Source organism: Macrotis lagotis, chromosome 8 (assembly GCF_037893015.1).
Source record: "Macrotis lagotis isolate mMagLag1 chromosome 8, bilby.v1.9.chrom.fasta, whole genome shotgun sequence".
Classification (NCBI taxonomy): domain Eukaryota; kingdom Metazoa; phylum Chordata; class Mammalia; order Peramelemorphia; family Peramelidae; genus Macrotis; species Macrotis lagotis.
Genome location: NC_133665.1, coordinates 45,484,159 through 45,507,811, shown reverse-complemented (window position 1 = coordinate 45,507,811; position 23,653 = coordinate 45,484,159). Strand labels below are relative to the sequence as shown.

At 37.2% G+C, this 23,653-nt stretch overlaps 2 protein-coding genes across 3 annotated transcripts in view; both read right to left on the bottom strand.

Moving 5' to 3' along the window:
- Nucleotides 1-23,653, bottom strand: part of GRID2IP (Grid2 interacting protein) — an 898,914-nt gene that overhangs the window by 424,662 nt on the left and 450,599 nt on the right. The gene's annotated exons all lie outside the window — the stretch shown is intronic.
- The window catches only part of SLC44A1 (solute carrier family 44 member 1), a 187,061-nt gene that overhangs the window by 61,310 nt on the left and 102,098 nt on the right, over nt 1-23,653 (bottom strand). For both annotated transcript variants that reach the window (XM_074196783.1, XM_074196785.1), the window contains exon 4: nt 19,204-19,340. In XM_074196783.1, the coding sequence (XP_074052884.1) occupies nt 19,204-19,340 (137 nt within the window). The remainder of the gene's footprint in view (nt 1-19,203; nt 19,341-23,653) is intronic.

Here is a 23,653-nt window from a genome sequence, read left to right as displayed (position 1 = left end):
GCACAAAAGGCCTATTATAATAGAAGGAAAGTAGGAGAATGTAAACACTGAGTAAATCTTAATCTAAACAGATTTGACTCAAAGAAGAAATGATGCAAATTCCTAATTGAGTGAATAGGGGAAAGGGCAGTATGACAGGCAGCAGTCAGAGGCAAAACATTGATGAGGAGAAAGAAAAGTACAAATGGGGAAAGATAGGATGGAGAGAAAGAAAAAGTTTTAGTATAAATAAAATCAGTGCAACCAAGATTAGAAGGAAAGCTGGGAAACAATTTTCCCAGTTGGTGTTTCTGATAAAGAACTCATTTCTAAAATATGTGAAGAACTATATCAGAATACAAATCATTCCCCAATTGATAAATGGTCAAAGGAAATAAACAGAAAGTTCTCAGATGAAGAAACCAAAGCAATCTATAGCTATATGAAAAAATGCTCCAAATCATTAGTGATCAGAAAGATATGCAAATTAAACCAAGGAACCACTTTACACCTATCAAATTGGCTAAAACAACAAAAAAAGGAAAATGATTAATGTTTCAGTATATGGGAAAACTTGGACAGTAATGCACTGTTGGTGGAGTTGTGAACAGCTCTAATCATCCTGCAGAGAAATTTGGAACTATGCCCAAAGGGCAATCAAATTGTGCATACCCTTTCTGATCCAGCAATATCACTACCAAGTTTATATTCCAAAGAGATCATTAAAAAAGGGAAAAGGCACACATGTACAAAAATATTTAAAGGAACTCTTAGTAGTGGCAAACAATTGGAATTTGAGGGAATATCCATCATTTGAGGAATGGTTGAACAAGTTTATGGTATATGAATGTTATGGGGAACTATCATTCTATAAGAAATAATGAATAGACAGACTTTAGACTTTAGAAAAGCCTGTAAAGGTCTGCATGAACTGATGCTGAGTGAAGTGAGTAGAACCAGGAAAACATTGTACAGCAATACTTGACCTGATCAGCTATGAGGCATGTATCTTCTTTTGGCGTTCGGTGATCAAGGACAATCCTAAGAGATTTGTTATGAAAAATGCCATCCACATCCAGAGGAAAAAATCTAGAGTCTGAATGCAGAGCAAAACATTTTATATTCACTTTTTAAAACTTCTTTTATGATGGTCTTTCTCTCTCACATGATCTTTCCCCCCACCTTAGTTCTAAGTCTTCTTTTACAACATGACTAATATGGAAATATGTTAAACATGACTATACATATACAATCTATATCATATTGTTTGCAACCATGCGGAGGGGGAGAGAAGGAAAGGTGGTAGTAAAATATAGAACTCAAGAGCTTGCAAAAGGATGAAAACTATCTTTCCATGTAATTGGAAAAAAATAAAAATAAAGAAGGAAAGATTTCTAGACTAGGAAATGGAAATAATGGTGGAACTACTGATAGAAATGGGATGGATGGAAAAGGGAGCTAGTTTGGAGAGAAGCATAAAGAAAGAAAATCAGTTGTAACAACAGATGACTTTATATAGTGTTTTAAGATTCAAAAGTACTTTTCATCATCTTGTTTAAGCCTCAAAATAACCCTCTGGGTTAGTATTCTATTTATCATTGTTCCCATTTTACACATGAAGGAACTAAGCTTCAGAAAGGTCTAGTGACTTAAAGTCATACATCTAATACATTATCAGAAGTGATATTTGAACCTTTAACTTTCCTGACTCCAAAACCAGCACTTTATTATCCACAATGATATGTGATTTCTTACATGAGGAAATAAAAGCTCAGAGGCAAAAATTAACCTAGAGGAGAGGCACAGCTATTGCTCATTTTGTTAGTAAATCAACTGAATTCCAAAGAGAGTATCTTATCAAGTTCACATGCTTAGTTAGTGGTCATGCAAGTAGTACTAAGATCACAGGTCTGGTTCCTTCTGGCTCCTGTATAATATTCAGATGTTTAGTTTGAGGTTGAAGGATAGTTGAATCAAGATAACTTTTAGGCAGTTGAAAATATAGTGTAAATGAGGGATATGGGTATAGAATTGAGAGACAACTGCACCTTGGAAAAGAGCAGAAGTCAGAGGAGTGTATAGATAAGCTCACAAAAAAAAATGAATATAGCCTATAGAATAATCATATGGTGGGGAGTTGGGAATGGAAAGAAGTCAGAAGTCAGAAATAGAAAAAATGAAAATGTACAAAGGTGGATGAGATTTCAAGAAGCAGTAAATGGCCACTAGTACAGTTTCAGTAGTCGTAGAATATCCAGATTATAAGAGGTTAATTGGAAAGGGATTGAATTTATAGGTCTACATCACACCTCTAAAGAGAAAATATAAGGAGTGCTTTAAGCAGTTTTCATGGGTGAAATGAAAACTCAATTCTTAAACATAAGAAGTAAAAAAAGAAAGGAAACCATGGCTATGCACAGGTTTAGGGAAATAAAAAGGGAAAATGATCTCCTGAAGAAAAGGTAAGAGAAGTTTAACTGCATCTGTTTAGGAAGGGATTTTGGCATAATCTATCATCTAGGAACAAATTCAGAAAACACATAAGGCCTAGTGTCAAGCTATTACCCTACTCAGTTACAGTGCATCTTACTAAGATTCTAGGAACTGTATAAAACAAATTTTTAAAAATGTTATAAAGATCCCTTAGTATATGAGTGGGAGTATAATACATCTGTGAGTATTATATGAAGTTTCTATAGCAATATATTGAACCTTGTTATGCAAATTATTTAACTTATAGTAATGTGTTTAATACAGAGGAAAGTTAGATCATTCACTTCTTACTAGATATTGAGCAATTCTAGTATCTACATTGCCAAACAATCCAAATATCACAGATTTAGGACTTCCTGGGACCTGGAGTGACTGCATGACTGATGATATACATGTTCCTGCTATGAAGCCTTTTGCTCCATTTAATAAATCACTTTCTGGGATCTCCCATGGTGTTACAGTGACTTCTTTCACTCAAATATCAAAAATTGGCAAGACCTCACACCAGGGAAGAGCTAAATAAGGAGAAAAATTTCTTTCTCTACGATTGGAGGAAAAAAAGATGAGAAAATAGAATTATAGAATCTTAGGATTGGAAGCAATTTCAGGATTCATCTATTGCAACCCACCCTTGAGAAAAAAATTTTTTAAACTATAAATGTCATCTGGCCTCCCGTGGATATTTAATAAGTTTAAATGAGTCCATTCAATTGGGAGATCGCTTTAATTGGTCAGAAAGTATGTCAACCACAAATCTACCCTCCTTGAAATTTTTGCCCATTGCTTCTAGTTCTGCAAGTTAAAGGTAGAATATGGATGCTGGAGGGAGAAGGAGAGGGAGTATTAGGAGCATGGGAAGAAGCCTGAGAGAGGGACAGCTAGGTAGCGCAGTGGTTAAAGCACTGGCCCTGGAGTCAGGAGTACCTGGGTTCAAATCCGGTCTCAGACACTTAATAGTTACCTAGCTGTGTGGACTTGGGCAAGCCACTTAACCCTATTTGCCTTGCAAAAATCTTAAAAAAAAAAAAAAAAAAGAAGCCTGAGATGACTTTACAGAAAGATGAAACTTGAATTGAGTGGGAAAGCACTATAGGAAGTAGCTTAGAGACATGAATAATTACTAAAAAGGAGTGGCAGCTGATTGGACAAGTCATTTAAAAAGTAGCATCATTCAGAAATTAGCAAACTACAAGTAGGAAATGTAACTGAAGTGAATGGGCTAAATGAGTGTGTTAAGAGTAAAGAGGGAAACCTTAAGAGAATTATAAGAAATTTAGATGGGAAGGCAGAAAAGTTGAATACACACACACACACACACACACACACACACACACACACACATGCACATGTAAGGTTCTTGAGAGGAGATACTGTTTTATTTTCTGTCTTTGATCAAAGAATCATAGGTTGAGAGCTTTAAAGGGACTACAAATCATCTAGTCCAATTCTTTCATTTTACAGAGAGGGAAAACAGGCTCCAAGAGGTATTTTCTGCTCCTATAATAATTCTTAGCACAAAGTGCTTGTAGATTGACAGACTGATTTGAGGGAGAGCTATTAATGATTAGTCTTCTAAATTACTCTACCTGATTTTCAAAGTCCTCCATAATCTTTTTGACCTTATTTCCAATTACTCTCCTATAAACATTTTGTCTCATAAAGTCAAAAAAATGTTATAACATGAAGGGACCCCAGAGATCACTCTGTCCATATTCCTCTTAACAAAAAGGAGGAAACTGAAACACTAAGAAGATAAATAACTTTCTTAAGTTCATATTGATAATAAGTATTTGATTAAGGATTTGAATATAGGTATGAGTCCTAGTTCAGTTTTATTGGAAAAGAAAAATAAAAGATTCTGAACTTAAAAACCAAATGATAATAGTGTTGCATATATAAAACAGAAACAGAATATTGTATATGCAATCACAAATCTTGTCATTTGTAGCTTGATTCTCTATATAGAATACATTCAGTAAATTCTTTTCCTAGTTGTCCTGCCTGTTTCCAACTGCTCTTCCTTAGTTGTATTTTCTTAATTTTTAAAAATATTGGTAACCTCAATAATCTCTCTATTTCCTTCTCAACATTCATGCTTACCCTGCTCCCTTCCGCCCCATCCCACCCTGGCCATATCCTTTTAGATAAAAAATTCTCTATAAAATGAAGCAAAACAAAACTTCACATTGGCTATATACATAAATATGTCTCAATCTGTACCTTGAGTTCATTACTTGGTTCCAGTGATCTTTTTCACAATAACATGCTGCTCTAACCAAAACAGACAGAAAATTTTCATAAACTCTCAATATTGCAAAAAATAGAAACTTCTCTTCAATGGAGAGAAGGAAAAAAATAAGGAAATGTCCTCCTTTTCTGGCAAATGCATTAAACATAAAAACAGATACAGATATCATGGACATATAAAAAACTAAAGAAAATAAGGAAAACTTCTAAAGATTCTTTTCACAAACTTTTTAAAAGATTAACTTTCATAAAAATTCTATTAGTAGATAACACATAAGTATTATTATTTTTTGGTTTTTTAGAAAGATTTTATTTATTTTGAGCTTTACAATTTTTCCTCCATTCTTGCTTCCCTCCCCCCCTCCCCTTCACAGAAGGCATTCTGTTAGTCTTCACATTGTTTCTATGGTATACATTGATCTAAGCTGAATGTGATGACAAAGAAATCATCCTTAAGGAAGAAAAATAAAGTATAAGAGATAGCAAAATTACATAATAGGAAAACTTTTTTTTTCTAAATTGAAGGTAATAGTCTTTGGCCTTTGTTCGAAGTCCACAGTTCCTTCTCTGGATACAGACTATATTCTCCATTGCAGATACCCCAAAATTGTCCCTGATGGAATGAGCAAAAGTCCATCAAGATTGATCAGCACCCCCAAGTTGCTCTCAGGGTATACAATGTTTTTTTGGTTCTGCTAATCTCACTCAACATCAGTTCATGCAAATCCTTCCAGGTTTCCCTGAATTCCCATCCCTCCTGTTTTCTAAAAGAACAATAGTGTTCCATGACATACATATACCACAGTTTGCTAAGCCATACCCCAATTGAAGGCCATTCACTTAATTTCAAATTTTTGCCACCACAAACAGGGCTACTATGAATATTTTTGTACAAGTGATGTTTTTACCAATACCCAGTATTGGTCTTGCTGGATCAAAGGAGATGCACATTTTTGTTGCCCTTTGGGCATAATTCCAAATTGCTCTCCAGAAAGGTTGGATGAGTTCACAGCTCCACCAACAATGTATTAGTGTCCCAGATTTCCCACATTCCTTCCAACATTGATCACTGTCTTTTATGGTCATATTGGCCAGTCTGAGAGGTGTGAGGTGGTACCTCAGAGATGCTTTAATTTGCATTTCTCTACTAAGTAATGATTTAGAGCAATTTTTCATATGACTATGGATTGTTTTGATTTCCTCATCCGTAAATTCCCTTTGCACATCCTTTGACCATTTGTCAGTTGGGGAACGGCTTGTTTTTTTTGAAATTTTGATTCAGTTCTCTGTATATTTTAGAAATGAGTCCTTTGTCAGAAATACTAATAGAAAAAATTGTTTCCCAATTTAGTACATTTCTTTTGATCTTGGTTACACTGGTTCTGTCTGTGTAAAAGCCTTTTAATTTAATGGCCACAAAATTATCTAGTTTAATTTTAATGATGTTCTCCATCGCTTCCTTGGTCATAAACTGCTTCTCTTTCCATAGATCTGACAGGTAAACTACTCCTTGATCTTCTAGTTTGCTTATAATATTGTTTTTTATGTCTAAATCCTGTATCCATTTGGATCTTATCTTGGTGTAGGGTGTGAGGTGTTGGTCAAATCTAAGTTTCTTCCATATTAACTTCCAATTTTCCCAGCAGTTTTTATCGAAGAGAGAGTTTTTATCCCAATATCTGGAATCTTTGGGCTTATCAAACAACAGATTACTATAATCATTTCCTGCTATTGCACCTAGTCTATTTCAGTGATCCATGACTCTATTTCTTAGCCAATACCAGACAGTTTTGATGACTGATGCTTTATAACATAATTTTAGATCTGGTAAGGCTAAGCCACCTACTTTTGCACTTTTTTTTCAGTGAATCCCTGGAAATTCTTGACCTCATAAACTTTTTTTTATTTAGGTTTTTGCAAGGCAAACGGGGTTAAGTGGCTTGCCCAAGGCCACACAGCTAGGTAATTATTAAGTGTCTGAGACTGAATTTGAACCCAGGTACTTCTGACTCCAGGGCCAGTGCTTTATCCACTATGCCACCTAGCTGCCCCTTCTAGTAGTTTTTTAAAGGATTTTTTGGGATTCTCTAGGTATACTATCATGTCATCTGCAAAGAGTTAAGAGTTTTGTCTCTTCCTTCCCAGTTCTAATTCCTTCAAGTTCTTTTTCTTCTCTTATAGCTGAAGCTAACATTTCTAATACAATATTGAATAGTAGTGGTGATAATGGGTATCCTTGTTTCACCTCTGATCTTAGTGGGAATGCCTCTAGCCTACGCCTGTTGCATATAATACTTGTTGATGGTTTCAGATAAATACTGCTTATTATTCTGAGGAACAATCCAATTATTCCTACACTCTCTTGTGTTTTTAATAGGAATGAGTGCTGTATTTTGTCAAAAGCTTTTTCAGCATCTATTGATATAATCATATAATTTATGATAGGTTTATTATTAATATAATTAATTATAGTAACAGTGTTCCTAAAATTGAACCAACCTGGCATCCCTGAGATAAATCCTACTTGATCATAATGTATTATCCTAGTGATAACTTGTAATCATTTTGTTAAGATTTTATTCAAGATTTTTTGCATCTACATTCACCAGGGAGATAGGTCTATAATTTTCTTTCTGTTTTAACTCTTCTTGGCTTAGGTATCAGCACCATATTGGTGTCATAGAAAGAGTTAAGCTGGAGTTGAATCTTCACCTATTTTCCAAAGAGTAAATATAGAATTTAAACCAATTGCTACTTAAATGTTTGGTAGAATTCACTGGTGAATCCATCTAGCCCTGGAGATTTTTTCTTAGGGAGTTCAATAATGGCTTGTTGAATTTATTTTTCTGAGATATGGTTATTTAGGTTTTTAATTTCATCTTCATTTAATCTGGGCAACTTATAGTTTTGCTGAAAACTATCTTTGCATGTAATTGAAAAAAATAATATTAACATTTAAAAAAAATAAAAAATGAATGTTGAAAACTATATATGTAATTGGAAAAATTACTATTAAGATGATAAAAAATAAATTTGTAAAGTAAAAAAAAATATGAATCCAAAAAAATATAATATATCCCCTGACAGCCACCTTGAGTGTATCCCATAGGTTTTTGGTATGTTGTTTTATTATTTTCATTATCTAGGATGAAATAATTCATTTTTTCTATAATTTGTTGCTTGGGGGGGTGGGTGGAGCCAAGATGGCGACAAGAGAGGAACTCTCCTAGGTGCTTTCTCATAAAAACTATAAACTAAGGACTATAACCAAATTTTCGAGAGACAGAACCCACAGAGGGAACCAGTGAGGCAGTTCTCTTACTCAAGGTAACCTGGAAAAGAGCAGAAAGGCTCTGCTCCCTGGGGTTGGAGGGGCAGCCCACCAGAGGGGTGGCCCTCCAGAGCAAAAGAACTTCAGCCTCCCGGAGGAAGGCCCAGGGTGCTGGGAACCCCGGCTCACAGCAGTGGGGGAATTTCTTGAGCTACACCTCGGGGAGCACTGGGCACAACCTGGGGGGAACAGCGGGGGGCCTCTGCCAAAGCTAGGATGTGAAGTCCAGCCCTCAGGGCACACAGCAAGCAGCCTGGCCTCAGCAGAGCAGATCCAGGAAAAAGAAGCAGGTGCAGCCAGTAAGCAGGGGCCCCCAGGGCATGAGCCCATTGAACCTAGGGAGGGGAGTGAAGAGAGACTGCAGAGCTCTGTCCTCTGCCCCTGGAACAGGACTGTGGGGCTCTGACCACATTCAAATACTGATTGCAGTCTAGGACACCCCACAGAACAGCAGGGACCCCCCCCCCACCTCAGCCCCATGGCAGAGGGGGCCACATATGGTCATTCATAGACCAGGAGGGAAGACAGAGCCTCATATACTGAGATCCTTGTGGGAGTGTCCCCAAAGCTCAAGGAGCACCCCCAAAACAGGCTAAGGCTGGGAAAATGAACAAGCAGAGAAACAAGAGGAACACCATTGAGAAATATTTTATATATGAGCCCAAGAAGAATCAAAACACTCAGTCTGAAGATGAGGAAGCACAAGCTCCTGCATCTAAAGACTCCAAGAAAAACAGAAATTGGGCTCAGGCTATGACAGAGCTCAAAAAAGATTTTGAAAATCAAATGAGGGAGTTAGAAGAAAAACTGGGAAAAGAAATGAGAGAGATGCAGGAAATACATGAAAATGATGTCAGCAGCTTAGTCAAGGAAATGCAAAAAAAAAAATGATGAAGAAAATAGCATGCTAAAAACCAGCTTAGGTCAAATGGATAAAACAGTTCAAAAAAGTTATTGAAGAGAAGAATGCTTTAGAAAGCAAAATTGGCCAGATAGAAAAAGAGATAAGAAAACTCTCTGAGGAAAACAAATCCTTCAGACAAAGAACAGAACTCAGGGAGATTGATGAATTTATGAGAAATCAGGCCTCACGACTTCAAAACCAAAAAAATGAAAAATTAGAAGAGAACATGAAACATCTGATTGAAAAAAACAACTGATATGGAAAACATATTTAGGAAAAATAATTTAAAAATTATTGGAATAGCTGAAAGTCATGATCAGGAAAAGAGCCTTGACATCATTTTCCAAGAATTACTAAAGGAAAATTGCCCTGATGTCCTAGAAACAGAGGGCAAAATAGAAATGGAGAGAATCCACCAATCCCCCTAAGAAAGAGATCCCAAAGAACCAACCCCTAGGAATATTACAGCCAAGTTCCAGAACTCCCAAGTCAAAGAGAAAATATTACAAGCAGCCAGAAGGACACAATTAAAAAATTGTGGAGCTGCAGTCAGGATCACACAGGACTTAGCAACAACTACATTAAAAGATCGTAGGGCTTGAAATATGATATACTGGAAGGAAGGCAAGAGAGCTTAGAATGCAACCGAGAATCAACTACCCAGCAAAACTGAATGTCCTTTTCCAGGGAAAAAGATGGACTTTCAATGAACCAGGGGAATTCCAAATGTTCCTGTTGGAATGGCCAGAGCTGAACAGAAGGTTTGATCTTCAACTACAGGACTCAGGTGAAGCATAGAGAGTGGAGGAGAAGGGTAAAATATGAGGAACTCTGGTGATGAACTATATGTGTTCCTGTATAGAAAAATGATACTGATAATACTCATATGAACCTTCTCATTTAATAGAGCAGGTAGAAGGAGCTTTTATAGATGAAGCACAGGAGGAAGCTAAATTTGAAGATATATTGTGGTATAAAAATGGAGTCAATAGATAAAAGGGAAATGTAATTGGGAGAAGGAAAAAGAAGAGGAATAGGCTAAGATATTTCATATAATAAGATTTTTCTTTATTACAATGAGCTATTGCAATGATATGGAAGGGGGGAAGGCAAAGGGGAATAAGGGAATCTTTGCTCTCATCAGAGGTGGATAGGAGAGGAAATTGCATATATACTCAATGGGGTATAGGCATCTGGAGTAAGAAGGGGGGCAGGGGGAAGAGGGGAAAGTGAGTGATGGAGGAGAGAATGGAGCATGGGGGGAGAGTGGTCAGATATAACACATTTTCTTTTTTACTTCTTGCAAGGGGCTGGGATTGGATGGCCTGTCTGGGTCCATAGGGCCAGGTGGATGCTGGGCCTAAGGGGTGGTATGGGGGCTCAGGGCCTTGTGGCCCCAGGGCCAGAGATCTGTCTGCTGCACCACTCAGCTATGCTACAGCAGAGTCAGAGTGAAAGCAATGGCAATGGTGGAAAAAATATGGAAGTAACTTTTGCAATGGACTTATCATAAAGAATGTGATCCACCCATGACAGAGTTGTTGGTGTTGGGTCAAGCACATTTTTCATTATTGTTATTATTATTATTATTATTATTATTATTATTTGGGGGGGTACAGGGCAAATCGGGCTGGGTGGCCTGCCTGGGGCCGCATAGCAGGGTGATCATTGGGTGTCTGAGGCCGGATTTGGACCCGGGTGCTCCTGGCTCAAGGGCCAATGCTCTGTCCACCACCCAGCCACCTCTACTATTATTACTATTTTATTATATTTTGGGTCTTTCCCCACTTTTTTTTGGTTTTTGCAGGGCAGTGGTGTTGGGGTGGCTTGCATGTCACACAGCTGGGTGATTGTTGGGTGTACGGGGCCAGATATGGGCTCGGGTGCTTGTGGCTCAAGGGCTGGTGCTCCATCCAGTGCACCACCTGGCCATACCTACAATTATTACTATTTTTTTTCTTTTTAATTTTAATTTTTTCTCTCCCCTTTACTTTATCGCTCAAGTGAGTCTATATTTTTTTTTGGGGGAGGGGGTATTTTGTTTACTCTTAAACAAGAATATTTTATTAATGTATAAAAACATTATTTGTACAAAATGAGAATAAATATTAAATATAATCTGTTGCTTGATCCACTCATTCTTTAAAATGAGGTTATTTAGTTTCCAATTTGTTCTGGGTCTGTATCTCCCTGGGCCAATACTGCATATGATTTTTATTGCATTATGATCTGAGAAAGATGCTTTTACTATTTATGCTTTTCTGCAATCGATTATTGGGCTTTTTATGCCCTAGTACATGGTTAATTTTTGTATAAGTAACATGTGCTGCAGAAAAAAAGTATATTCCTTTCTATTTCCATCCAATTTCCTCCATAGGTCTATCACATTTAGGTTTTCTAACAATCTATTTACCTCCTTGACTTCCTCCTTGTTTATTTCATGATTAGATTTTTTCTAAATCTGAGAGTGGGAGGTTGAGGTATTCCACTAGTAGAGTTCTGCAGCCTATGTCTTCCTGTAGTTCTTTCAACTTCTCCTCTAAGTATTTGGGTGCTATACCATTGGGCACATACATATTTAGTATTGAAAATACTTTATTGTCTATGATATTTTAGGAGGATATAGTTTCCTTCCTACACTCTTTTAATGCTATCTATTTTTTGCAGCTGCTTTTTCCTGAGATAAAGATTGCTACCCCTGATTTTTTTCACTTCAGCTGAAGCAAAATGTATTTTTCTCCAACCTTTTACCTTTACTCTATATGTATCTCTCTGCTTCAAATGAGTTTCTTGTAAAGCAGCATATTGTAGGATTCTGGTTTTTAATCCACTCTGCTATTCACTTGCATTTTAAGGGAGAGTTCATTCACATTCAAAGTTATAATTATTAAGTCTTTATTGCCCTCCATGCTATCTTCTTTCTGTTTATATTTTTCCCCCTTTCTTCACCTCTATATATATTCCCCATTGTTTTGTTTCTGAATACCGCCACCATCAGTGTGTTTGCCCTCCTATATCAACCCCTTTCCCCTTTCTTTCCCCTTCTTCCCTGTCTTCTGTTAGTTCCCCTTTTTCTCCCCTGCCCGATCCCCCCTCCCTTTCCCCTATTAATGCTAGAAAGGTAAGATAAGTTTCTTAACTTAACTGAGTGTGTCTAAGTTAACTTTAAACCAAGTCTGATGAGATGAAATTTCAGGTGGTTCTCACCTCCTCCCTTCTTCCCATCTATTACAGTGGATCTTTTGTACCTCTTGACGTAATGAGATTTACCCTATTCAATCTCCTCCATCCTCCAATCTACTTACTGTCCCCCCTTTTAAGGAGGTATCATTTTTAAATCATTTTATGTGAGTCACAGAAAAGTTATGAGTGTCCATAACTTCTGGCTAAGTATATTCTAATAGAGTTACAATTCTCAAGAGTTATGAGATTCTGTCTCCCAAGTGGGTATATAGCCAGTTTCATCTTATTGGTTAGTAGTTTTTTGTTCTTTATTCTTTTTTTTTTACCTTTTTATGTGACTCTTGAACCTCCTATTTGATGTCCAGATTTTCTATTTAGTTCTGGTCTTTTTTTTTCTTTCAGGATTTTGTAAGGCAAACAGGGTTAAGTGGCTTGCTAGGCCAAACAGCTAGGTAATTATTAAGTGTCTGAGACCGGATTTGAACCCAGGTACTCCTGATTCCAGGGCTGGTGCTTTATCCACTACGCCACCTAGCTTCCCCACCACCTAGCCACCCAGCTCTGGTCTTTTCATCAGGAAATATTGGAAGTCTCCCATTTCACTAAATATTCACCCTTTCCCCTGGAAGAGAAGGCTCAGCTTTGCTGGGTAGTAGAGTCTTGGCTGCTGTAGTATTAAGTCCAGGCTTTTTTTTTTTTTTTTTTGCTCTTCAATGTTTTCAGGAAGGCCTATAATTCTCAGCTTGTCCCTTCTTGATCTGTTTTCAAGGTCAGTGGTTTTGCTGATGAGGAATTTTAAATTTTCTCCTATTTTTCTGATCTCTTGGTTTTGTTTAACAGAATATTGTTGTCTCATGAAGTCATTAGTTTCCATCGATTCCATTCTCTTTTTTAGAGAAGAATTTTCTTCATTTACCTTTTGCAACTCCTTTTCCAGTTTTTGAAGGAGTTTTCCATTTGCCCAAGTGTTGTTTTGAGAGAATCATTTTTTTTTTGCATTTGCTTTGTTAGCTGAGTGAAGGATGGACTGTAGAGGGATAGGAGAGGCAAGGAGACTTACCAGCAAACACTTGAAATAGTTCAGGTGTGATGTGGTAGCACAGTATCAGATGAGAGAAGAGAGGTATCTACATAATATATTAGGAAGATATATTCAATAGTACTTGGCAAAGGATATGATTGGGGTTTGGAGGCAGAAAGAGAAATAAAGGAATCACAAATGATACCTAGAATGTGCACCATGTGACTAAGGGGATGGCCCCTGAGACAAATTAAGAAGTTCAAAAGTTGGGGGAGAGCTTGGGGAGGGATAATGAGTTCAGTTCTAGATCTCTTACTTCCTTTAAAATTTAGCTCAAGCACTAACTTCTAGAAGGAACCTCTCCTGATGTCTCAGCTATTAATATCCTTTCTCCCAAAACTACTTGATATTTATTCTGTATGTTCTTATGTGGTCACCTCCAGATAGAATGTAAGCTCCTTGAGAGCAGGCTGGGGAAATTTCTGTTTCTAGTTTGTATTTTGAATGTTTATCATGGTACATGTCAGATAAGAGAAACTTAAAAAGCATTTGCTTTTTGACTCCTCATACTCTGAGCTAGAGACCATCCTGCCTAAGGACCAGCTCATTCTGACTATAACTTTCCTTTGTTGTTCCTCTCTCTCCATTCTGTTTCTTAAGTCTCATATACTGCTTTGTACAAATATAAATGCACCAATAATAAAGGAATATTTTATGCCCTGGCTGGCCTGACTCTTTTGCAAATAATTCTGGGGCTCAATGCTTTAATTTTACTTGCTATATCTTGCTGTTTTGTTCCAACTAAATGCTCTGAGTTTTGACGAAAAGTTGCCTCATCATTATTAAGCTGTGGCATTCAGCTCGAAGTGATAATGTTTTTGTTTTATTCCCTTATTGATATGATGGTCCTATCAGATCTAGTATCTCTCAAGAACTTGGGTTTCTCTTGGAGTAAGTGTAAATAAGGTGGTTTAGAAGATTTCTGATTGTACGTATATGACAACCACAAAGAAAGTTTTTTTCTTGACTATAGTCACTTCCAGGGTCCATGGAATCAAGGGAACCCCACAGGCATTTATTATATATCTGAGTTTGAGGCACTGTACTAGGTTTTGGGGATGCAAGGAAAAAAACTAAATAGTCAAGTTCGAAGAAAGGTTTTTTTAAGATACTCTAAAAAGTTTCTTGCTGACAAAGGATAAGTTAAAGGACATGAATAAAGAGTTCTCAACAAAAGAATTTCAGATAATTAATAACCAAATGAAAAATTATTCTTTACTGCTAAAATGAGAAATTAAAATCAAGACAAGTATGTAGTCTTCTTTCATACCAGCAAACTGGGAAAAATGGAATGAAAGGTAGGTATAAGGGTGAAGCTTTACTGATTATCCTAACCTCTTAAAGGTAATTAATTACTTTTGTTATATAATATATTGAATTTACAGGGTCTGTACATTTCCTAGAATCAAAGCCATTACATGACAGTTTTGGTCTCACATTAAGGAATTAGTATGAAAGGAAGTGGTCTTTCTTTAACTTCCCTTCTAGGCTCTAGTCAGTCTGTAGACACTGTAATATAATCTGCTGTTTTTGTTACTAAAGTAAACTGAATCTTGCTTCAATCACAAGAGGATTAATAAAGGATTTTTACCAGAAAAAAAAGAAAAAAGAAAGGTCCCATATACACCAAAATATTCAAAACAGCTTTTCCCAAAGTAACAGAGAACTGAAAACAAGGCATAAGACTATCCATTTGAGAATCTAAACAAGTTGCTATATATAAATGGAATGGACTCCTAATGTGCCATAAGAAATGATGTACATGAATTCTGAAAGGCCTTGGGAAGACAGGCATGAACAGATACAGTGAAGCAAGCAGAACCTAGAAAATAATGTATCCAATATAAATGGAAAGAACAAAACACTATTGTAATTATTTTTATGATGACTAGACTTGGCTAAGAGAAGAGAAAATGTACCTCACTCCCTTCTCTGAATAGGTTAAATTAGATTATGGCTATGAAACACTTTATGTTCTATCAAAGGCTCTATAAGTCAATAAACATTTTTAAGTGCTTATAAGTGACAGACCCTGTGCTAAATGCTGGGGATACAAAGAAAGATAATAGCTTTTTCTCAGAGGGAGAAAACTATGTACAAAAAAAAGGTATATACATGATAAATCTCAAAAAATAACAATAGATAAAAAGCACTAACTTTAAAGGACATCAGTCCATCACAAAAGTTACTTCCATATTTTTCCAACGTTGCCATTGCTGATTGCAACTCCTTCCATTCATACTTCTCCACTATCATGTACTATATTTTCTCTCTCCTTTCACTCTGACTCTGCTGTAGGGTAGCTGAGTGGTGCAGCGGACAGGTCCCCAGCCCTGGGGCCAAGAGGCCCCGAGCCCACATACCACCCCTTAGATCCAGCATCCACCTGGCCCTATGGTCCCAGATAGGCCATCCAATCCCAGCCCCTTGCAAGAAGTAAAAAAGAAAATGTGTTATATCTGACCACTCTTCTCCCATGGTCCATCCTCTCCTCCAACACTCACATCCCCACCCCACCCCCCGTCCCCCTTCTCTCCTTCTTACTCTAGATGTCTGTACCCCACTGAGTATATATATATATATATATATATAAATATATATATATGTACACACACACACACACACATATATATGCTGTTTCCTCTCCTAGCCACTTCTAAGAGCAAGATTCCCTCATTCCCCTTGCCTTCCCCCCTTCCATATCATTGCAATAGCTCATTGTAATAAAGAAAAATCTTATTATATGAAATATCTTAGCCTATTCCTCCTCTTCTTTTTCCTTCTCCCAATTACATTTCCCTTTTATCTATTGACTCCATTTTTATACCACAATATATCTTCAAATTTAGCTTCCTCCTGTGCTTCATCTATAAAAGCTCCTTCTACCTGCTCTATTAAATGAGAAGGTTCATATGAGTATTATCAGTATCATTTTTCTATACAGGAACACATATAGTTCATCACCAGAGTTCCTCATATTTTACCCTTCTCCTCCACTCTCTATGCTTCACCTGAGTCCTGTATTTGAAGATCAAATCTTCTGTTCAGCTCTGGCCATTCCAACAGGAACATTTGAAATTCCCCTGGTTCATTGCAAGTCCATCTTTTTCCCTGGAAGAGGACATTCAGTTTTGCTGGGTAGCTGATTCTTGGTTGCATTATTTTTTTTTAATTTTTTAAAAATTTATTTGCAAGGCAAATGGGGTCAAGTGGCTTATCCAAGGCCACACAGCTAGGTAATTATTAAGTGTTTGAGACTGGATTTGAACACAGGTACTCCTGACTCCAGGGCCGGTGGGTGCTTTATCCACTGCGCCACCTAGACGCCTCTTGGTTGCATTCTAAGCTCTTCTGCCTTCTGGAATATTATATTCCAAGCCATACGAGCTTTTAACGTAGTTGCTGCTATGTCCTGTGTGATCCTGACTGCAGCTCCATGATATTTGAATTGTGTCCTTCTGGCTGCTTTTAATATTTTCTCTTTGACTTGTGAGTTCGGGAACTTGGCTATAATATTCCTTGGGGTTTTTATTTTGGATCTCTTTCTCAGGGTGATCAGTGGATTCTCTCAATTTCTATTTTGTCCTCTGCTTCTAGAATATCAGGCAATTTTCCTGTAGTAATTCTTTGAAAATGATGTCAAGGCACTTTTCCTGGTCATAACTTTCAGGTATTCCAATAATTTTTAAATTATCTTTCCTAAATGTCAGTTGTTTTTTCAATGAGATGTTTCACATTTTCTTCTACTTTTCATTCTTTTGGTGTTGAAGTATTGTGTCTTGACTTCTCGTAAAGTCATCAATTTCCTTTAGCTCCATTCTACATCTGAAGGATTTGTTTTCCTCAGAGAGCTTTCTTATCTCTTTTTCCATCTGGCCAATTCTGCTTTTTAAAGCATTCTTCTCCTTAATAACTTTTTGAACTGTTTTATCTAATTGACTTATGCTGGTCTTTAGCATGTTATTTTCTTTAGCATTTTTTTGGATCTCCTTGACTAAGCTGCTGACTTCATTTTTCATGTTTTTCCTGTATCTCTCTCATTTCTTTCCCCAATTTTTTCTTCTAATTTCCTCACTTGATTTTCAAAGTCTTTTTTGAGCTCTGTCATAGCCTGAGCCTAATTTCTGTTTTTCTTGGAGTCTTTAGATGCAGGAGCTTGGACTTCCTCATCTTCAGATTTAGTGTTTTGATCCTTCTTGGGATCACAGGCAAGGTATTTCTCAATGGTGTTCCTCTTTTTCCTCTGCTTACTCATTTCTCTAGCCTGTGCCTGGTTGTGGGGTGCTTCCTGAGTTTTTGAGTGTGTGAGGCTCTGTCTTCCCTCCTGGTCTGTGAATGACCATAAGCGCTCCCCTCTGCCACGGGGCTGAGCTGGGGGGGGGGCATTGTTCTGTGGGGGCCTAGACTGCAATCAGGATCTGAATGTGGTCAGAGCCCCAGAGTCCTGTTCCAGGGATAGAGCTTGGCAGTCTCTCTTCACTCCCCTCCCTAGACTCAGCCATTCCCTGGAGGCTCCTGCTTACTGGCTCCACCTGCTTCTGGTTTCTGGATCTGGGCTGCTGTGGCCAGGCTGCTTGCTGTGTGTCCTGAGGGCTGGGTTTCACTTGCTCACTCTGGCAGAGGTACCACTGCTGATCCCCCAAGTTGTGTCTGGTGCTCCTTGGGGTGTAGGTCAGGAAAACTGCCCCCGCTGCCATGAGCTGCAGCTCCCAGCACCCTGGGGCTGCCTCTGGGAGGGTGAAGTTCCTTCGCTCTGGTGGGCCACCCCTCCGACCCCGTGGAGTGGAGACTTTCTGCTTTTTTCCAGATTACCTTAGGTTGGAAAACTGCCTCACTGCATCTCTCTGTGGATTCTGTCTCTTGAAAATTTAGTTAGAGTCCTTAGTTTATAAGTTTTGAGCGAGAACACCTAAGAGACAAACCTTTCCTGTAGCCATCTTAGCTCCGCCCCCCCAATGTTTTATTTTTTAAAAAATTCTTTGTTATAAGAAAACACTTGGTAGTGGGAGAGGGAGAGAAGTTATATTTCTAAATGAACGTACTATTAGAAACTAAATAGAACAGTTTTTTAAAGAAAGGTGTGTTTATGAGAACACACCTTTAGGGTCAGACTTGAATCCCATAAGCAAGACAGGCCCTGTAGTAAGTCAATAGATCCTTAGGTTGACTATATTCAGATGCAAGCTTGATTAGAGTATCAGAAAAATAAAGAATTGGAGTAAAATTCATACTGTGAAGAAATGTGAACTATAGGAGTTACTGTATTCTAAAAATAGCCAAACTAAGCAATACTGAAACTAAACTGGGAATTAGGAAGTGAAAAAGAACAGGGATCTAGAAGTTAAGAAATATGCTATTTGAGATTTCTCCCAGATAATTCCGAAGTCTCTAACTTTACATTTTCTCAAAATATTTGCTTAGAATACAAAAATCTTATAGAATTACAGATTTTTGAGGGGATCACATGATCATTTATCTGTTGAGATCTGGAAGAGATCTCAGATACCAGCTATACCAGAGTCCAACTTGTACTTGAAAAAGGTTCATTCTATACTATAACGCAAGAGGTCACTGACTCTTTACTTCAAGTCCTTTAGAGATAACCCACTATGTTCCCAGAGCATATTTTTGGACACCTCTGACTATTAGGAAACTTGTCTCCATATATCAAAACCAAAGTTGCCTTCCTGCATATCCCACCCATTGCTTCTCCTAGTTGCACCCTCTAAGGCTAAACAGAAGAAATCTTATTCCCTCTTCCCCATGATACCACTTCAAATCCTTTAGCTATTTCTCTCTTGGGATTTTTATTAGATAATAAAATAATCTATGTTCCCCTCCTTAAAGCAACCTGTTTAATTGACTAGTCTTGAATATATAAGTATAGTAAGTAAGAAGTTATATTTGAATACCAAGACTCAGAATATTTGACAACAGGTGCAGGACAGAAGCATTACTTGCATGTAAGCTCTAATACCTCCTCACCATTTTTTTCTGCAAACTTCTGGACTTCATATATTGTTTTCAGTTCATGACGTGGACATGCTGCTACACACAGAGCAATAGACTTGATTTTCCGTTTTACCAAGTCCACATTGCATGGATCCAAAAAGAACACATACCTAAAACATAGGAAAAAACACTGAAATTACTAATTACAGAAATAACATATCTAACAGTATATAACCAGTTTCTTTCGTTTTCATTGAAATTTCAGAAATCTACTCATACAGGAAGATGAAATAATTAATTAATCCATATTATTATGGATGCAATGCAAATGGGGTTAAGTGGCTTGCCCAAGGCCACACAGCTAGGTAATTATTAAGTGTCTGAGACCAGATCTGAACCCAGGTACTCCTGACTTCAGGGCCGGTGCTTTATCCACTATGCCACCTAGCCGCCCCTTAATCCATATTATTTTTAACTGTTTTCTATCCCCTTTGTTGTTGCTATTGAATTTGATTTTCAAAAGAAGCGAATCAAAATAATCCAATCTAAATACTATTTATTGTGCTGTAGGAAACTATGAAATAGACAATTTCAGCGGCAACTAGGAGACTCTTTATGATCATATGTACAAATAAATCAGCAGAAATAAGATAACAATTTATATAGTAATTAAAATAATACACAGAAAAGCTACTCTGAAAGATTTTAGAACTCTGATCAATACAATGACATACTACACGTCCAAACGAAATATACTATCAGAAAGGTGATGAACATTATTTTGAACATGACTAACTGTATTTTTTTGGCAGGTCTATATAAATATATCTTGAGGTTTTTTTTTGTTTTATTTGCTCATTGATGGGGTAGTGAGAGGGACAGAATAAAATATTCATTTGGAAAAATAAAAATAAAAAATTCAAAAAGAAAAAAATCCAAATTATTTCCTCCCTTCTTTAAGTTATAAGGGATGAGTCTGATCAGAGCAACTGTTTATTTCTTGAATTATTATTTCTCTTCCAAAAAAATAAATAAATATAAACATAGTGTGGCATATTCATCAGAAAGGAGAACCATGCCAATAATTATAACTGTCTTAATGGTTCTGAAATTGGAGAAAATAACTGAAAGTTATCCAAATAAAGTGAACAAGATACTCTGATGAATTTGGATTGGTGTATGGAAAGAAGTTAAGAGTCTTGGTTTCAATTCTCACTTCAAACACATAATCATTAGATGATCATGGACCTACTTTAGTGTGCTTCCTTATTTATAAAATGGAAATAAATAATGCTTATGCCACCTATCTTAAAGGGTTATTTTAAGGAAATCACTTTGCAAAACTTAAAGCACTATAATAAATTAGCTACTATTAGGTTCCTTGTTTAAAATTTTTATGGATGGAGAGAAGAAACCACAATAAATAGAAATTGTTTCATACAGAACAGAAATGAGGTAACTATAACCTTTGGCCAGAACTCATTAGTTCATTGCATGTTTTACAAATATGAACTATCAGAAGTTATATGCCCACAGTGAAAACATATTCAGATTTATGACTAGAAAAAGGAAACCTGAGAGATTACTGTTAAACTAGAAGTCAGAGAGATTGAAAAAAAATGAGGAACAAATTGACAGAGTTCTAAATGAAAAAAGAAGTTCTTTAAATATACTAAACAGAGTACAGTTAGGGTTAGACAATTAGCGATGCACAATTCATAATGTAGTCCAGTCAAGGAGGAAAAAAGGTGAATAGAGAATTATGGGAAGAAAGCAGAGTATATCAGAAAATTCCAGGCTCTCCAAATTTTCCTCTACAAATAAGACAGAACATCTACTCAAAGTGAACACAGAGTTACAAAAATAAAAAAAATTGGAACAAAATAGTTCTCCTAAAACAACTTGAAACAACCTTAGGGAACAAGCGACCTCCTGGGGTGGAGGTTTGGCCTGATGGAAATGACTCCCCTGAATCAACAAACAAGCTCTGGGGTCACCTGGGTAAATAGGCAGCTTCAACTTCATAAGCTTTCACCTCAAGGACAGTGTTGGGGTTGGGACAGCTATGTAGAGGAAGACTGAAAGCCCCTGAGCTGACGCAGGATGCCTGGCATAGCTGTGCTGACCTTTGAAGTGGTCCCAGCTGCAACTGCTGGCAAGAAGGAACTAGCACAGGCCAGGTTGGTGCAGAAGCAGAGGAGCAGGGACCCAGCTGGCAATGGAAGAGCTGAGCACCTGGTTTTGGGTCCAGGACAAAGGGGAGAGCTGAAGTTTGCAATAGTGGGAGAGGATGCAGGGAGCAAGAGTGTGTTCTGGGACTTCTGAGATGTCTGGAGAGACTTGCAATAACTGATGCTGAAAGAAATGAGCAGAACAAAAAGAACATTGTACACAATAATAGCAACACTGTGAGATGATCAACTATGATGGACACAGTACTTCTCATCAATTCAGAGATCAAGTACAATCCTGAAAAACCAGTAATGGAAAATGCCATCCACATCCAGACAAAAATTATGGAGTCTGACTGCAAAGCAAAGCAGACTACATTCACTTTTTAAAACTTCTTTTATATTTTTTCTTTCTTACTCTTACTTTTCCCCCTTAGTTTTATTTTTTTGATTTATTTTTATTAAAGATATTATTTGAGTTTTACAATTTCCCCCCCAATCTTGCTTCCCTCCCCCCACCCCCCCCACGGAAAGCACTCTGTCAGTCTTTACTTTGTTTCCATGTTGTACCTTGATCTAAATTGGTTGTGATGAGAGAGAAATCCTATCCTTAAAGAGAAGTCTCAGAGGTAACAAGATCAGACAATAAGATATCTGGGTTTTTTTTTTCCTAAATTCAAGGGAATAGTCCTTGCACTTTGTTCAAATTCCACAGCTCCTTATCTGGATACAGATCGCACTCTCCTTTGCAGACAGCCCAATATTGTTCCCGATTGTTGCACTGATGGAATGAGCAAGTCCTTCAAGGTTGAACATCACTCCCATGTTGCTGTTAGGGTGTACAGTGTTTTTCTGGTTCTGCTCATCTCACTCAGCATCAGTTCATGCAAATCCCTCCAGGCTTCCCTGAAATCCCATCCCTCCTGGTTTCTAATAGAACAATAGTGTTCCATGACATACATATACCACAGTTTGCTAAGCCATTACCCAATTGAATCCCCCTTAGTTTTAATTCCTCTTTCACAACATGAGGAAATATACTTAAGACACTGAATTGTATTGTACATGTGCATGCACATTGTAAACATACAATTTTTACCAGATTGTTCACCATCATAGGGAGAAGGGACAGAAGGGAGGTTGGTAAAAAAAATTTGGAACTCATAAACTTCTAATGGATGAATGTTGAAAATGACCTTTGTGTGTAGTTGAAAAAGTAAAATTAAATTAAAAAAAATAAGCATTTGAGTGAGATGAACAGAACCAGAAAAGCACTGTACACCCTAACAGCAACATGGGGGTGATGATCAACCTTGATGGACTTGCTCATTCCATCAGTGTAACAATCAGGGACAATTTGGGGCTATCTGTGATGGAGAATACCATCTGTATCCAGAGAAAGAATTGTGGAATTTGAACAAAGACCAAAGACTATTACCTTCAATTTAGAAAAAAAACCCCATTATCTTATTATATAATTTTGCTATCTCTTATTCTTTATTTTTCTTCCTTAAGGATATGATTTCTCTCTCATCACATTCAACTGAGATCAATGCACACCATGGAAAACAATGTAAAGACTGACAGACTGCCTTCTGTGGGGGGTGGGGGGAGGGAAGCAAGCTTAGGGGGAAAATTATAAATTTCAAAATAAATAAAATCATTCTTGTATAAACACACACACACACACACACACACACACACACACACACACACTAAGCATTTAATTAAAAAAACTTCTTGACAAAAAAAAAATAGATATATTCCAGTACAACATAACTGGGGAGGTCTTCACTGTGACTTAGGGGTTGAGAGAAGTACATGAGATTGAGCCCCAGATAGAGTTAGAAAAATAATAGTAAGAAGGGCCTGAGGGGGCTGGGGTGCTGCACCATTATCTATATTTTAGCACTAGAACTTGATTAAAACAATAAGCTGGGGGGCAGCTAGGTGGTGCAGTGAATAGAGCACCAGCCTGGGAGTCAGGAGGTCCTGAGTTCAAATCTGAACCTCAGATACTTACTAATTACCTAGCTGTGTGACCTTAGGCAATTCACTTAACCCCAATGCCTTGCAAAAACAACAACAACAAAAAAAGTTTAAAACAATAAAAGGCTAAAATAAAATCTAAACATTTTTTTAAAAATTAGTAACCAAAGGACAAAGAACCCAGCTACAGATAGCTTCTTATGGGCATAGAAAAAAATTGGGTTCATATTTAAAGGAAGGCATTCAAACATCAACATTATGTGATGATCAACTATGATAGATTTAGCACTTCTCAGCAATACAATGTTCCAATACAATTCCAA